The 17,088-nt window shown below is 44.1% G+C and overlaps 2 protein-coding genes across 2 annotated transcripts in view; both read left to right on the top strand.

Moving 5' to 3' along the window:
• SH3TC1 (SH3 domain and tetratricopeptide repeats 1) overlaps window positions 1–16,190 on the top strand; it is a 28,770-nt gene extending 12,580 nt beyond the window's left edge. The window contains exons 8-17 of the mRNA XM_053403011.1: window positions 474–678; window positions 1,750–1,880; window positions 2,596–2,637; window positions 3,533–5,224; window positions 6,349–6,529; window positions 7,855–8,005; window positions 11,010–11,132; window positions 11,304–11,454; window positions 14,074–14,270; window positions 15,485–16,190. Coding sequence (XP_053258986.1) covers window positions 474–678; window positions 1,750–1,880; window positions 2,596–2,637; window positions 3,533–5,224; window positions 6,349–6,529; window positions 7,855–8,005; window positions 11,010–11,132; window positions 11,304–11,454; window positions 14,074–14,270; window positions 15,485–15,739 — 3,128 coding nt within the window. The 3' untranslated portion in view covers window positions 15,740–16,190. The remainder of the gene's footprint in view (window positions 1–473; window positions 679–1,749; window positions 1,881–2,595; window positions 2,638–3,532; window positions 5,225–6,348; window positions 6,530–7,854; window positions 8,006–11,009; window positions 11,133–11,303; window positions 11,455–14,073; window positions 14,271–15,484) is intronic.
• PSMA4 (proteasome 20S subunit alpha 4) overlaps window positions 1–17,088 on the top strand; it is a 201,514-nt gene that overhangs the window by 162,447 nt on the left and 21,979 nt on the right. The gene's annotated exons all lie outside the window — the stretch shown is intronic.

The raw sequence follows: 17,088 nt of genomic DNA, 5'->3' as shown, positions 1-17,088 counted from the left end.
GTCTGGTCTCTGTGTTTTTATCTCTGATATATGGCCTGTTGTTGCTGGTGTGAGTAACTACTTTAGTCCACATTGGGACAGGGGGATCCCTACTTATCATTACTGTGAGTCCCTTCTCACCACCTGCAAATGCTACTGTTTGCTGTAACTGAGAATGGCTGTGCTGATACTAGAGTGGCTGGGGAAACCCAGCCAGGAGGGCAGGGTATAAATAATAACAAATTATTATTATTATTATTATTATTATTATTATTATTATTATTATTATTAGTCGCCTGTAGCATCAAAGTATTGCATGCAGCAAGTCCCACTCAACCCAACTAAATCACCTCTTGCCTCTTTGTTACATCAAAATCTATTTACTCTTATTTCTCATGTGACTTGTAATACCGAAAGCAATGATGTTGACAACATATTGCCTTGATTCCTTATTTTAAATAAGTTACTGTATTTCCCAATTCTTTGTTATTCAGCCACAGGATTTTCTGTAGCAATTGTTAGCCACGAAAGTGCTGTGCCTGAGGAAATTGGCTTCCAGAAAGGAGACAGAATTGAAATTATTGGCTACTTTATGAAATGCATGAAGTGGTTTGTGGGAAGACATGCGCCTACTGGCCAGGTTGGTTTTGTGCAGAGTAGCCATGTCAAACCTGATGACTTCGAGGCGACTGCAGCAGAGTAAGTACTATGGATAACCATAAAGCCAGGCAGTTACTCTATCCACCAACAAATTCCACTTTTAGGAATGTTTCTACTGCTGTGCATCGGAGGTCATGAATGCACATCTTTTACTCCAAGTTTGAGCATTAGAACATAGAACTCAAAAGCTTTCTAGCTAACTATATTGTAATAGACACAATTCTCCAGTTATACTTACTGCTCTCAAAGGCTAGAAGTGACTTCCATTCATGGGCGTAGCCAGGATTTATGTTAGTGGGGAGCAGGCTTCATGTTAGGGGGGGGCAGAACCTCAGTTAGTTAAGTATTTTTATTGATTTACTTGATTTGGGGGGAGCAGCTGCCCCTCTGCCCCCCCCGGCTATGCCCACTAGGTATGTTTACTTGAGGAAAACTAGAGAGAATTTTGGAATAATAGCTATTTCCAAGTGGCAGTTGAGACTGGAAGCCTTCAAGCAAAGAACTGTGATAGGTTAGCTGAAAGCAGTGCAGTATGCGAGACGCAGGATCATTATCTCTGGGTTTGGTTTTGGTTTTGGTGTTCTTGTTGCATGCTTAGGGCTTCTACAGCTGAAACAGCATCTTCAAGACCCAGCACAACTCTCTGCCCCATTCACTTTCTTCCTTTCTGACAGCCTCTACTTTCTGAAGGCCAAATGTATAAGTTTGTTCCCCTTGTTTGACTCCTCCTCTTGTTCAAAGCCAAGGACAGATTAAGGTAGTTGAGGGCTCAGGCACCCTTCCCAAAATAGCCTCCACCAGGAACACATGAAACAAGCAACCACAAAATAAGTATTGTAGTATCTTTCACAGTTTCACAAGTCCCAGCAAACCCTCCCCCATTTATTTTTATTTTTTGCCAACCTTGACATGCAAAAATAAGACACTCTGAGCATGTGCAATTTCACATTTTAAACACCCTAAATTCATCATTGTGTTTGCTCACTTCCTGCCTTTCAGTTTGGGGGCGGCTCAGGAGCGGCTGAAACGACCCCCTTGGGCGCTTGTGGCCCCTGGGCCCTAGGTTGCCTACCTCTGTCCTAACTCCTCTGTATCGTGTGCTTCCTTCAGACCTCCATTCCTGGCTTTCTTTGAAGAGGAGCATTCTATTTCTGCAGAAGAAAATGCCCTTTTGGAAGAAAATGTGGTGAATCTCTTGGCACAAACATCACATTATAACATTTGCAATTTATATCAATTAGGTAAGCAACTCCAGTGTTGTGTTCTTATCTGCATGTCCACACCTTTCATTTTGTGCTGTGGAATATCCAATAAAATGCCAATGTGGAATATCCAGTAATATTGTTTCAGTCTCATTGAGCTCAGAACAACTTAACTGTATCAGCTTTCAGATTCAATAACTTGAGTTATTCTGGAGAAAGCTAAAGTCTATTACAGTTAACCCAAAAAAATCATTTTTCGCAAAATATCCAAGTATAAAGACAAAAACCATCCATATGCCAATTAATATACAATAAGGATAAAATCCTCATTAAATATAAAAACTGCTGTCTCCTGGCTTTGACCTTTCAGCCTTCCTAGTGGCTTCTATTTGCGAAAATATCACATCAAACAACATGCAGAATTCAATGTTTTCATTTTCATTACAGCAGCTGTTAAGACTTGAAATCATGAGCAAGTTGTTCAGAATTCATATTCTGCCTTGCTCCTGTTCCTTCAGTACACCGCAAATGAATTACAATTTCTGCTGGCTTCATTCTGTGAAATTTCAGATTCTTATTTACAAAATATATGCAATAGGGCTATTGTGATCCAGGGTTGTACTTAATACACCGGAAAATGACCAGGTGGATTTAATGAAAAGGATTGTGTTCACATTGCATATTTTGTGTAGTTCCATTCTCTGCAATAACTACAGTGATGGAGTGGCTTAAATGTTTTTCCTTCTATTATCAGATGGCCAGGAAGATTTTGAATTGGAGAAATCTACCGAGCGAGGTAAAAGGGCAAAGCAGAGGGATAATCAATATGTGCATCTCCCCGCACCCCAACCTTTTCAAAGTGCAAACAGCTGCATTGGACTGTGGAAAAGGCCCTGCAGGAAGCAGTTCAGTCCTTTCCTGATGCCTTTTCCCTGATTGAAATCCTGTCCCGCTCTTTCCTCTGTCTTCCCTACTTTGGTCCAATGTTTTTCTTGTAGTTCTTGATATTTCTTCTTGTGCAATGAGATCAATGTATATCAACAATGTAATGCAGTTTACTTTTTCCTCTGAAAAGCAGATTTTGCTGTTCGTTGAGCAGATGCTGGCTGCTTTGGACCAGACCTGATCTTATTATTTCTGTTGCTATTTTCAGGTGGGATTCAGTTCCATACTGGCAAATTCCAGGTTGTGCCATTGCAGTTGATTGCAATGTCTTACACAACAAGCCACTTTCCCAAAATATCAGACTTCTTGGAAAAAAGAAAGTGACAGAGAAATGCAGTGTGACGTTTGAGATAGCACTTGCTTGTATGCAACACCCTCTAGTCTCCCCACAAACAAATCAGAATGAATCCTCATTAAAGAGCAAACATTGTCTAATCTCTCTGCAGACAAATCAGGATAAATGTCCCATAAGCAGGTCTTCTGTAAGTGCTCTGAGAATGTTATCGGATGTTGCTTGTGAAATATATATATATATATATATATATATATATATATATATATATATATGAAGTACCTCATGCCCACATGTACCCTTGCTCTGCTTTGCCTATGGAAGCCCCCCTCTCTCATACATGGTTCATAAACTGACTTCTAACCTGGTAATTAGACCTGGGCATTTATCACAATGAGTTCTTATGACTTCTGTTTCCCTTACTTCCTGCGATTCTCTGTCTTTTGTATTTCAGAGATGTCACATTCCTTCCTTAACAAGCATTCTGGCACAATGAAAGACAATATGGTGCATTCCCTGATGAAAGCAAGAAGCTTACAGTTGCACAGGGAAGACGTCAAGGATCAGAAAAGGCCACTCTCTGCTTCAGATGAGGAGATGCCTTCTAAATCCCAGGATCCACACTTCTGCATATGCCCAGATGATGGAGTTTGTGGGCCAGAAATCCTTGATTCCTTACTGTTGTTTCTGAACTGCAAAGGATATGAGAGCAGTTTCAAAAGCATATATGACCTCTCATTTTCCTTTCTTAGCACCCTATTCCATGGCTATGCCAGCGAGGAAGATCTGGTTGATTATTTTGTACTGGCAAGGGAAGCAGCCAAACGAGCAAGTCTGCCAAGGGCTTTGGCGCGACTCTGCTATCTCCTGGGAAGAATGAGTGTCCGGAAGTTCAAGCTTTCTCAAGCTCGGGTTTATTTTGAAGAAGCTTTGGCAACAACACAGGGAGATTTTAGTGACCTCTTCCTTATAGCTTCTCTTTATACAAATCTAACTGGTATCTACCTGAAACAAAAGAACAAGGAAAAATGTGCTTGCTTTTTTGAAAAGGTTGCTTCTTTGCTTATGGGAATTCCCAGCTATATCAGCAGCACCAGAATGGAATCAGATATTCTGAAGTATGCTTTAAAAAGGGCAGTGCTGAGTCAAAGCAAGTATGCAGAAGCTAGAGCATGCTTCCTGCTAGCAAAGCACTATCTGAACTTCCGCCAGGGCGAAGAAGCCCTCCCATTCCTAGAAAGGCTGCAGCTTCTGAGTAACGCCTTGGGTTTACAAAATGGCTCATTGTCAGTTGATTGCTATTTTAAGCTAGGTCCACTCTACAGCGAGAAGTGTTTGCCCCACCTTGTGCTAAGCTGTGTTAAGGTCGCCTCTTCTTGCAGCTCATGTACTTTGTTGGAGTTATTCAGAAGCATTGACTTAGTATTTAAAAATGCTCCCAAAGTCCATTGTTTGAAAACTGTGGGACAAAGACATCCCTCCCAGACTGCATATTATCTCAGACAAGTACTCCACTTGCTAGAGACCAGCAAAGAACACCCAAAGTTGTGCAGCACGGTTTGTTGCTATCTATCTCTACTATATAGCCGCCACAAACAGTACAGAAAAGCAATCGACTACATGGAGAAGGCACTAGATACAAATGCACATTCAAGCAGTGAAGAACTTATTGGTCATTTAGTCTTCCTCAGTTGGCTGTATATTCTCCACCAACAAAACACGGTGGCTCTGGACATTTTAAATGCTGTAGTAGAGTCTACACAGAGCAGTCATCAGCAGTTAGGTATTGTTTATAACATGATTGCCATTGTTTTAAAGAGAATGAATGATACAAAGCAGGCAGCTGAAAGCTACTATAAAGCCCTGAGCATTTCAAGAGAGATGGGAATAGTACATAATCAGGCTGTGGCTTTGGCCAACCTTGGGATTCTTTGCCTGCATTCAGCTGCCAGAAGTCTTGGAGAGCGTTTCTTAATTAAAGCAGTAACACTGTTTTCTGAACTGCCAAGTGTTGAGTGTGGCAGAGATTTTATATACATCCTTCTCAGGCTGGGATGCTACTATGCCAGTGGAATTTATAAAGATAAAGGGAGATGTTTTTTTGAATGGGCATTTTTGGTAGCAATGGAAGCAAACCATTTGGAAGGTACGTATATTATCTTGCTTTCAAAACTGGGGTAACTTGTATTTCAGGGCCACCGTTGCAGATGCTAAGATGAGAAGTTATCTCTGCACAGGGAAATATGAGAAAAGTTGGTTCCCTTATTTCCTTTGTAAACTCATTTGCTACTCTTGAATTAGCGTGTTCATTCTTTGTCATAATTATCAATGGACTTCCCTGTGTCCCTTCCCTCATCCTACTAGAAAAAGCTTCTCAGGACAGAGATTGCTACCTCCAAATTCTTCATTTGTTATAATGAGCTGGAACCAGCAATGGATGTAAATACTAGGGTGAGGTGATAAAAACCGCCACTTTCTATCAAACCAATAATTAGGGATGGGTGAAGAACCTTCAGAAGTTGGGATTCCTAAGCCAACACCTGGTCCAGTCAAGGTGCATTGTGACCTGGATCAGATCATGAGTCCTTTTCAGAATCTGCAGTCCTGTTGATCTCTTTACGACAGTGACGGCCAAACTTGGCCCTCCAGCTGTTTTGGGACTACAATTCCCATCATCCCTGACCACTGGTCCTGTTAGCTAGGGATGATGGGAGTTGTAGTCCCAAAACAGCTGGAGGGCCAAGTTTGGCCATCTGCTTTACAAGGTATGTGAGGGCTGCAGCACTGCCTCCATCTGGTAAAAAAAATGTATTGCCTTTTTAACAATTTGGTTATCTAGCCACCCACAGCCTTGAGTGGGGCAGGTGTGTGTGTGTTTGTTTGTGTGTGTGTGTTTTGTTTTTTTGTTGCCATAAACACTGGAAGCGGCCATTTTTTTCTGTACAGTTCCCTTTGGGAGTGACAGAATGACAGCTTGCCCATGTATGTGTTGGCCACTTCAGCTGGATGACCAAGATTCTTGGAATGAAAGTAATTATAGATCAGTGGATAAAAAATGCAGCAGTTTTTTATTTGTCTAATTCATCAGTCTCAATAAGCCAGGGAGTTCTTTTGTATGAAGCATGAGTTCAGCCTATTAGAAATTACTCTGAGCCTTCAGGAAGTCATGGGCAATCCAAGCCATATCTCTATGCAGTGGCCTTACAAAAGCAGCGTGGTCCCTTGGAACCAGCATGTTCCATTAAATCCTTTGTTCCCTTTTCTTTATAGGGCAGCTCCAGGCCGTTCAGCATCTGTGTCAGTTCTACAGTACAGTTCTTCCAGATGAAGCTCTGTGTGTCGTCTACAATGAGTATCAACTCTCCTTAGTTAGGAAAATATCTGACAAAGTCATGGAGGGACAGATATTGGAAACGATCAGTCAGCTGTATCTATCTTTAGGCACAGAAAGGTAAGAAGAGGCAGTTGGGGAAGCTGATTTGTCTCAAACTGAAAGCTTTTTAGTTACATTGCTAGTTTTATGTCAGTGAGCCAGACCCAAAGGTGCCCTTCTGCATGCAAAAGCCACCTTCCATACACCTCGTGCTAGAGCTTTATGCAAGAAAACTGAAACTAATGCAAAGAGCTTCTGTTTGGCCTAGAACAGCCTTCGCCAGCCTGGTACTGTCCAGAGCTTTTGGACTACAACAGTTTTTGGACTACAATTAGCAGGGGCTAAAAGGAGTTGCAATTCCAAACCTCTGGAGGTCACCAGGTGGATCTGCCCTAGAGCTTGTGCAGCCTCTTTCTCAAGTGGATGTGTAACAGCTGCAACAGACTGTCTGTTAGCCCTGTAAAGCTGTTGCAGAGAGTGCTTGGATGTTTTATTTTTTGTCTCTTAGTTTTTTGTATCTTACCCATTTTATTTCATATTATTTTGATGCTCTTAGCTGCAGCAGCACTGAGGTGCAGAGAGGCAGCACCTAAAGATGGCGGTGCGGCCCTGCCGCTGGGCCACAATTGGAAAAGAACTTCAGTGCCCTGTTAAGTCAGACTCAAAGGAGAGGCAAGCACTCCAGGTGCCTGAATCTCGCTTGGATAGAAACTGGAGTCAGAAAACAATTGCTGACTCCCAGTATGCCAGGCGTTGCTGAACTATAGCTTCCATGACTTGTGTAGCAAGCGCCATTTCTTTCTGTTATTCTGTTTTGGGAAATGGTATGCCATTGATAAGAAGCAAATCCTGTTTTTCATGCCAGAAAATGGAATAATCAGGGTAGGGAGCATGTTTAGGTCTGCAGTCTGTCTCTTAAATAAGTGAATGGCTGCCACGTGGGGGACCACATGCACTCAGACACAACATTGCCACAAGGACAAGCCCCATTCATCACTGCTCCTGGCTTGACCACTACAGACAGGAAGTCATAAGGGGAACTTGCGCAGTTGGTTAGCCTTCCCTCCATGCACACAGCCATCCTCAGGGCTGGCCCAGGATGTTTTGGAAGAGAAAATGGCACACACACACAGCCGCCACTGTCCTAGTCTAATGACTGATAAATAGCTACCTGATATTTCATCTTAAGCTTCAAGTAAATTATTAGTTGAAAGGTGTTTTTGTTTTATTTGCACCACGAACCGACAGTATTAAAGCAACCAATGGATATATTATGATGGTCCACGGTGACTTTGACAATAATAGTATGTGGTAGCTGGAAGAAGCTTCCTTGAAAACAAAGTGGCAAACAGTGTTAGTGGGGGCAGGTGTTTCCTTTCCTTACTCTGAGTGATTTCTTTTAGGGCATACAGATCTGCCCTGGAGTACACTAAAAGAAGCCTTGGGATATTCATTGATCTTCAAGCAAAAGAGAGAGAGGCACAGGCTTGGCTTCAGGCAGGAAAGATATATTACAAATTGAGGCAGAACGAGCTTGTAGATCTTTATATCCAGGTAAGATGAATGATGCCTTGGGAATTGAAGCTGTGATGGGATGCAAGGAGGACGCAAGGATAGCTGGGTCAAGAAGAGATTGCATAGGTTAAAAATACAGTTTAATGTCATCTTTGTCTTCTGTTATTTTACCTCAGTGATAGAACAACTGTCTAACTCAATCTGGAGCATATAAATTAGGAACATGTTAATCTGATTAGAAAGCAAAGGGAGAGAACAAGTGATGCCACATACATGGGGCATGAGTGATCTGCAAAGAGACGTCGTCATACTGAGATATTTGCAAGCTTTTGAAATGCTATGTATGTTTGAGCCTTAGTCCAGGTGGGTGGAGGTGCAGCTGTTTTAAAAGGTATCTTCACAGCCTCCCATAAACAAGAGGCAAGTTCTGTGAGATCACCTGTAAAAGTATTGGATAACAGAATACAGGAAACTGAAGTTTTGGGAGGGGCTCTGGTGTTCAGGTGGGCCTCAGTGACAAGGGGCTCATCCACACTTTCTCTTGCCCTGCCACTTTCCCTCGGGGAAACCTGATGTTTGCCACTGAATTGGAGCAAACGTCACTTGGGTTTTATCCAGATTGACGCTTGTTCCAATTGAGTGCCAAAGTGTGTGTTTCCTGGAGTAAAACGGCAGGACATAGGCAGAACTGCTTGGACCCGTGTTTCCTAGGCATGCGATGAGCAGAACTGTGGACAAGACAAGAGCTACTGGCATCACCTCCGATTTGTTAGAGCAGGAGCAGCTGGTGTGGCCGGGTGGCGCCTTGGATACTGGCATTGCTGCCACTTACTTGGGCAGGCCAGGGCAGGATGGCAGCAAGGTTAGGCCTGCATGGGCGCACCAGACCCAATCTGGTGCTCATACTGCTCTGTCCTGACCCCATCCAGGCAAACAGCAGTGATGCCGCTGTTGGGCACTGTCCCACCACAGCGACTGCTCCTGCTTTATAGCCTGTTCATGATACGTCAGAAAAGAAAGGCTGTTTTTTGCAGATAAAATCGCTCAGATTCGGGAAGAAGTAGACTCCACCGTGGGAGCAGGGCCGGGGCGGGAGAGTGCTAGAGTTCTGTCTAGTCAAGTTGAGTGGGATCAATTCCAATCTGTTACCTCCGAGGATGTGGACAGGCTGCTTGGACGAGTGAAACCAACCACCTGTCTCCTGGATCCTTGCCCATCCTGGCTTATAAAAGCTAGCCGGGAAGGACTGGGCGATGGGCTTCGTGGGGTGGTGAATGCTTCCCTCCGTGAGGGAGCCTTCCCAGACCCGCTGAAAGAGGCGGTTATTAAACCGCTTCTTAAAAAACCATCTTTAGATGCGGCCACGATGGCCAACTATCGCCCAGTCTCAAATCTTCCATTCTTGGGCAAGGTGATTGAGCGAGCGGTTGCCGAACAACTCCAGGCACGCCTGGAAGAAGCGGACCATTTGGATCCCTTCCAGTCGGGATTCAGGCCTCATCATGGGACTGAAACTGCCTTGGTCGCACTGGTTGATGATCTCCGGCGGGCTAGGGACAAAGGTGAGAGCTGTTTCCTAGTTCTGCTGGATCTCTCAGCGGCGTTTGATACCATCGACCATAACATCCTTCTGGACCGTCTTGAGGGGCTGGGAGCTGGGGGCACTGTCATACAGTGGTTCCGCTCCTTCCTCCTGGGCCGTGTTCAGAAAGTGGTGGTGGGGGATGAGTGTTCAGACCCCTGGGCTCTCACTTGTGGGGTGCCTCAGGGTTCTGTCCTCTCCCCCATGCTTTTCAACATTTACATGCAGCCGCTGGGAGAGATCATCAGGAGGTTTGGGCTGGGTGTTCATCAGTATGCGGATGATACCCAGCTCTACCTCTCTTTTAAATCAGAACCAGTGAGGGCGGTGAAGGTCCTGTGTGAGTGTCTGGAGGCGGTTGGAGGATGGATGGCGGCTAACAGATTGAGGTTGAATCCTTTCAAGACAGAAGTACTGTTTTTGGGGGACAGGAGGCGGGCAGGTGTGGAGGATTCCCTGGTCCTGAATGGGGTAACTGTGCCCCTGAAGGACCAGGTGCGCAGCCTGGGAGTCATTTTGGACTCACAGCTGTCCATGGAGGCACAGGTCAAATCTGTGTCCAGGGCAGCTGTTTACCAGCTCCATCTGGTACGTAGGCTGAGACCCTATCTGCCTGCGGACTGTCTCGCCAGAGTGGTGCATGCTCTGGTTATCTCCCGCTTGGATTACTGCAATGCGCTCTACGTGGGGCTACCTTTGAAGGTGACTCGGAAACTACAACTAATCCAGAATGCAGCAGCTAGACTGGTGACTGGGGGCGGCCGCCGAGACCATATAACACCGGTCTTGAAAGACCTACATTGGCTCCCAGTTCGTTTCCGAGCACAATTCAAAGTGTTGGTGCTGACCTTTAAAGCCCTAAACGGCCTCGGTCCAGTATACCTGAAGGAGCGTCTCCACCCCCATCATTCTGCCCGGACGCTGAGGTCCAGCGCCGAGGGCCTTCTGGCGGTTCCCTCATTGCGAGAAGCAAAGCTACAGGGAACCAGGCAGAGGGCCTTCTCGGTAGTGGCGCCCGCCCTGTGGAACGCCCTTCCAGCAGATGTCAAAGCGATAAACAACTACCTGACATTCAGAAGACATCTTAAGGCAGCCCTGTTCAGGGAAGTTTTTAACGTGTGATATTTTACTGTATTTTTGGTTTCTATGGAAGCCACCCAGAGTGGCTGGGGAGGCCCAGCCAGATGGGCGGGGTATAAATAATAAATTATTATTATTATTATTATTATTATTATTATTATTATTATTATTATTATGTATTGAAATACTTGTGGAATTATGTACTACAGGAGTAGCCAGTGCGACACCCGCCTGATGCAGGTGCCATCGGTCCTGGCTACAGGCCATTCTGGCTGGGCTGATGCTCTCTACCCAATGCAGTGCTTCTGTTTGAAACAGTCACTATGGTTGCTTTAGAGGTCCAAAATTATGAAATCTCTCTCTCCTCCCTCCTCTCTCTAGGTTGCCCAAAATGCTGCTCTGTCTACTCATGATCCTAATTTGCAAATGGAATTGTTTGAAGCTTCAGGAGACATATTTTTTAATGGAGAATGGGAAAAGGAAAAAGCAGTGCCTTTCTACAGGGTTGGTTTTCTGTTCTCAATCTTTCTAACTCCGCGCTGTCCGCTCCTGGTCAGAGGGATGAGGCTGCAGTTGTGGCCCATATGAGATAATGCTGTGTGGTGATCTTTGCGAAAACACATTTTCCAGTAACTCTTAAAACAGTTTTTGGTGTGTTTTTTGTACTCCTTTTAGGACAAGGCTCTACCACTTGCTATTAAGATGAAGAACAGCAACGCTGAGCTCCGACTCTTCAACAAACTGGTGGGATTGCTGTTAACTCTAAAGGTGTACGATGAATGTCTGGGGTATGCACAAACAGCGTTAATGCTCAGTGTCAATTTAGGTAAGGAGAATATATGGAAAACTGTATAGAAGTCTTTTAGAAGTCACTTGGGGCCTATTTAGACGTACATATACACCGCTGCATTCCGCATTGCTTAAAAACTGACAACTCAACAATGTATGAACTAGCTGTTGAAAAGCATGTTGAAGGGGTACTAATCTTCTATTTGTGGATGATGACCCATTTAGAGACTGTCTTTCCCCCATATGAGTCCACCCATCAGCTGAGGTCATCTTTGAGGACTGTAATTCATGTTCTGTAAGCTCATGACATTGGAGCATTTGCAGCAAGCAGTAAGGCCTTCTCTGCAGCTGCCATGATGTCATGGAAGGATTTCCAGAAGGAAAGTGTGCACTTCTTCCTCCTGAACTCTAGGAGTCAGACATTTTTGTGGTGGTCCAGCTGTTATACCACTGCTGGTGGTTGTTTCTGTGATAGGCTTTCAACTAATTGTGCTTCTAAATTTGTTGTATGCTACCTTGAAGTTAATGGGCATTATCCAGCAAAGTAGTTTCATGCAAGGATTTCTGTGCATGCAACAAAACTTCATCTCCCCAGATCTGCTCTAGAGGGTTGAGGGAAAATCCAGAAAAGATTTGGAGGCATGTGAGAGACAGGGAGGGGAAGCTGTCTTGTGCCACCAGAAGTCATTGCGCTAATGGATCTACTTGGTTGGTTTACCAACCAATTACAATAGGTCAGTTGGAATATTTGTTGTTGTTTAGTCATTTAGTCGTGTCCGACTCTTCGTGACCCCATGGACCAGAGCACGCCAGGCACTCCTGTCTTCCACTGCCTCCTGCAGTTTGGTCAAACTCATGTTAGCAGCTTCGAGAACACTGTCCATCTTTCCCAACATCTCCATCTTTCCCAGCATCAGGGTCTTTTCCAGGGAGTCTTCTCTTCTCATGAGGTGGCCAAAGTCTTGGAGCCTCAGCTTCAGGATCTGTCCTTCCAGTGAGCACCCAGGGCTGATTTCCTTAAGGATGGAGAGGTTTGATATTCTTGCAGTCCATGGGACTCAGCATATGAAAGTTGGAATATATTAAATTCAAAACATGCAAATCAATAAACGAGGTTGCATATTCATCACTTTGTGACTGCATGTGTAAACCAGCCCTTATATTTCTCTGAAAGGTTTCTATGTCCCATGATGTGAACACAATCTCTGTGTTATCTTTATTCCTTTACACTAAAACAGATGTTCCTCCTCTTGCTACAACAGGGTTAAAGAACTTGAGGTCTACAAGGAAAACTGAGCAATCCTCAAGTGACCTCGTGCTTTTAATTTAGTGTTTACCCAGTTTTGCATAGTTGGATATTAATCTTTAGCTACAATGTTTGTGGACTACCCTATAACAGAATATGCACTTCAGCTGGGCTGCTCTGTGCAAGGAGCAAGGGAGCAGGAAAGTGGGGGGGGGAGAGAATATTGAGGGGCCTGTTCCCCCAGAATAAAATTATTGGAGGGGCCCGAGGGGCCCCGACCCCGTTGGTTCCTATGGATGTGACTCTTGCCCTTTTAATGGCTGGAATGGAGCTGGCTGCACATTCAGAGCCGTCTACACACACACACACGCATGTCTCCGTCTAGCCAAGCAAGACACATTAACAGAATCCAAGGACACGTTGCAGGCAGGAATGGGAAGGCAGGGCCAGTGAGGGGTCTGGCCTGGGGAGAGTTGGGAGGCATCATTTGGCCCCCAAACTTCAGGTTCCCAATCCTTGTTTTGGGGCCGTCTCAGGCTGTTATTGTATTTATAAAGGAAAAAGATATTGCCTGCCTCATTTCAAAGGGGCTTCATGTAGCAAGTGGAATTAGCCCAGGGAGCGAGAATGACCTTCTCTTTTGATTCCCAGTAGCAGTTTCCATCTTGGGATTACCGGTGTCTTTTAATCAAGCTAGTAGTGAAAGGGGAACTTATAGGTGTACGAGGAACACATGCCTATATGTGATATTGGTGCATCTCTCTCTTAGTGTGCACAGCTGGACAGATTAAAAAGACTCCCTTCTTCTGTCCTAAATGCACCCAAAAGGGGGCAAACAGATGGTGCAGGTTTACTTCACAAATGCAGACTTTGAACCCTGCAAGGGGAAACAGATTGGTGTATTGGTGGCTGGGGAAAGCTGAAAATGGTTAGCAGGAAAACAGTTAACCAGCCTCTTCTCATCTAAGACTCAAAACACTCTTTTATGAAGATGACAGAGAAGGGATCAACAGGCCACAGTTTGACCCTGGATGTTTGAATGCCAGTCCACTGAAAAACTTGTGTGTTAATACGATATTTACCGTATTTTTCGCTCTATAACACGCACCCGACCATAACACGCACGTAGTTTTTAGAGGAGGAAAATCCTTAGGCATGCCACCCGTAGGCATTCCCTCCATAACACGCACAGACATTTCCCCTTACTTTTTAGGAGGAAAAAAGTGAGTGTTATGGTGCAAAAAATACGGTAAGTTCTGCCTGTAATGGCCCCTTCACACATGCACATGTGGAGCATGTATGTGTGAATCTGACCCAAGTCATTCATCGATGCATACAGTGCTGTGCTTGTTTCTTTTAACTCATCTTTTGATTTCCACACTGTACTGATTCTTTTGCTTACCTCATTAGGGAATCTGTTAAATGAAAGGATAGCCTATCACCGGCTGGCTGTTATCTACCATCATCTAGGGCAAGTTGAACTCACTGAGCACTTCTTCTTAAAAGCCTTGTCTCTCTGCCCCTCACCTCTTGAGTTTGATGAGGAAGCCCTATACTATGTAAAAGTGTACCTTGTTCTTGGAGACATTACATTCTATGACTTAAAGGTGAGGCACTTGGATGGCATTGATATATGAATATGGAAAATATTTTTGCATGCTCTGGATTAAGTAACGGGATCGAGATTATACAGCCTTGCCATGACTAGGTGGGTTGGATTGCAGTATTCCAAGTCAAAAATGTCTTACGAGGTGCTGCCTTAGGAATGGTTTGTCAGTTTGCTTGCTGGTGTGAAATGAATTGGACTATTTAATTCCCTGTTCAGATGATTGGTGGGTGAAAGGTTAGTGTACGCTCCCACCACTGGCTTCTGTTTCTGTCTTCCAAACATTTGTCACTTTTTTTCAAGACCTTGGGCATATTGATTGAGTCCCATGAGGAAGCTTCTGGAACAAAGTGGGCAAGTTGTACCTTTCAGTCCAATGATGTTCTGCCCCAAGTTCAAATTTGCAGAAACACGTTTTAAAAAGGGAAACAAGCAGTTTGGGGATTTTGCTTGTAGCCACTTTTTTGGGGGGGTTGTTGAGGATTGGGGTGCTGTCTTGTTCTCAAAGATGATGAATAAGGGGAGGAGAGAGGAGAGTGGGGTGGCCTTGGCTTTAGTCATATTGCTGGGTTTTGCTTAAGATGAAAGACAATGTTTTCATAATGTTGAGTTTCTGAGCTGTTCCATAATTTTATGGAGCAGATCAGATTCAACACCAAGTATGACTTAGTCAGATACCGCCCTGTCACTAAATACAGCAGGAAATATAAGAGGGAGAGGCATGAAGTTTAAAGTGTCTGCAAGTCTTTGTGTCATCAGTGTGTGCATGGGTTACAGTTTCTGTGTGCACGTTCATGTGCCTTTGTGACCACATGAATGTAGTCATTTTTATGGCTCCAAAATCTATTTTGATTCTGAGGTCCATTGTGGGCATGAACCTGGGTATTTGTTTACCTGTTCTGGAGAACCTTTAGAAAAATACTATATTGCTTCCTTTATTGGAGAAAATCCAAATTTAGTGAGATAAAGTATAGGCTGCTAATTGGATGACGAGACCAGAAAGCAAAACAAAAATAGGCACAGCAACTCACCCTCTTCTAGGAATTGGAGTGGCTAGAGTCATAGAAGGCAACAAATAATTGTCACACTTCACAACAAGTAGAAATTTTCTGCCTGCAAGGTGTGATGGTTATTCTTAGGTATTATTTAGAATATTTGTAAATTGTTGTCCGTATGAAATTCCACCGTGGCTCATATCTTGCTGCACTGTTTCAGGACCCTTTTGATGCTGCTGGATACTATAACTTGGCCCTTGCAGCTGCCATGGACTTGGGCAACAAAAAGGCTCAATTGAAGATTTACACAAGACTTGCGATAATTTACCACAACTTCCTGGTGGACCGAGAGAAGTCTCTCTACTTCTACCAAAAGGCAAGAGCCTTTGCCACAGAGCTTAATATTCGCAGAATAAATCTAGCCCCCGATCAACGTCTGAGGGCATCAAGGGAACCGTTGAAAAATGCCAAGTGAGGACGTGGCATGAGGGGACTTTGTGCTGAGGAGATTTTGATTCTCTCTTAGCAAATTGTAACATTGCTTGTGAAATGGTACACGGTGCATAGGGCTCCTGAGCTGAATGCCGGTACTTTAGCTTCTGCTCTTGCACACAGAAATGTGTTTGCAAATGTGTCTTCTGTCCCCAAATGAGCAGCTGTATGGGCTCCAGTGAAACAAGAGCAAAAGGTTCCTGGAGAGCTTTGGCAACAATCCATCTTACAAGCAGATTTTGGACCAAATTGTTCACATACTCACTGTTGGAAACAGAGGAATCTTAAAATACAATTAACTGAAATAATAAATATACTGGCTGACTAATCCTTAAACTCCATCTGTAATTAATTACTATGAATGTTCTGGGATGTGATTGTGAAATATTTGTTTCCAAATGGGGCTCAGGAATAAAAAAATGTAATATATCCCATTCCCACCTATACCTGAGCCAGTGTCTGAGTGAGCTGAAGACAAGTTGACATGAGACAAATGTAAAATGACAGAATAATGAAGGAGTAAGCAAAGGAGCAAGGCAAATTTTGAGCTGGTGCAGTGGCTCTCTCCACTGCCCAGAGAGGAGGTGCCACCACCGTTTGTTTGTTTACTGGAAGTGGGTTTGTGGCACAGCAGCACCAAATCTACTTTAATTGCACAACCTACATTTTCCAGTCTGCGGCAAAACTTCACTTACCAAAGAATACCAGTTGAGAGGCAGCTGCAGTGCGCAACACAGAGCCCCGCTCTCCCCAAGCCAGCCCAAGTATGTACACAGAGTTGTACACATTTATCTAAAAAGGTTTATAACTTCTCTGCCCGCGAGAGGGCGCTCTGTGTCTTTAAGACAGGCTGCTGAATGCAAGAGCAAAAAGAAAGTTTGCGCATAACATTAAATGTGTTAAATACGCTTGATAAAACTGGGCTTAGGAGGAGCCGCTTCAAATAACCAGTCCATCTTCCACGAAATGCAGCTGTGTGTCATAAAGAAGAAAGAAAATCAGGGCAATAGTGTGTGTGTGTGTGTGTGTGTGTGTGTGTGTGTGTGTGTGTGTGTGTGTGTGCAGGAGTAGGAACACAAAATAACCTATTGTAGGTGCCAGTGCAAGAACAAGGTTCCATGTGGCTAGGAAGCCTGAGTACACAGAACAAGATTCTGTTGGCAGTAGTAGAGAGCTGTGGCACAAAGATTTGGGCAGATTAAATTGCACAAGGAAGACACAATCAAGCTGCACACGCTACATGATAGATGACAAAGAAGCACACACAAGAGTGGGAAAAATTATAGAGTATCTTAAAGACCACTGTAGATATCTAAAAATGCTAGCGGGATT

Source organism: Podarcis raffonei, chromosome 9 (assembly GCF_027172205.1).
Source record: "Podarcis raffonei isolate rPodRaf1 chromosome 9, rPodRaf1.pri, whole genome shotgun sequence".
NCBI lineage: Eukaryota > Metazoa > Chordata > Lepidosauria > Squamata > Lacertidae > Podarcis > Podarcis raffonei.
The sequence above is the reverse complement of the archived record's forward strand: the minus strand, read 5'-3'. Positions and strand labels throughout refer to the sequence as shown.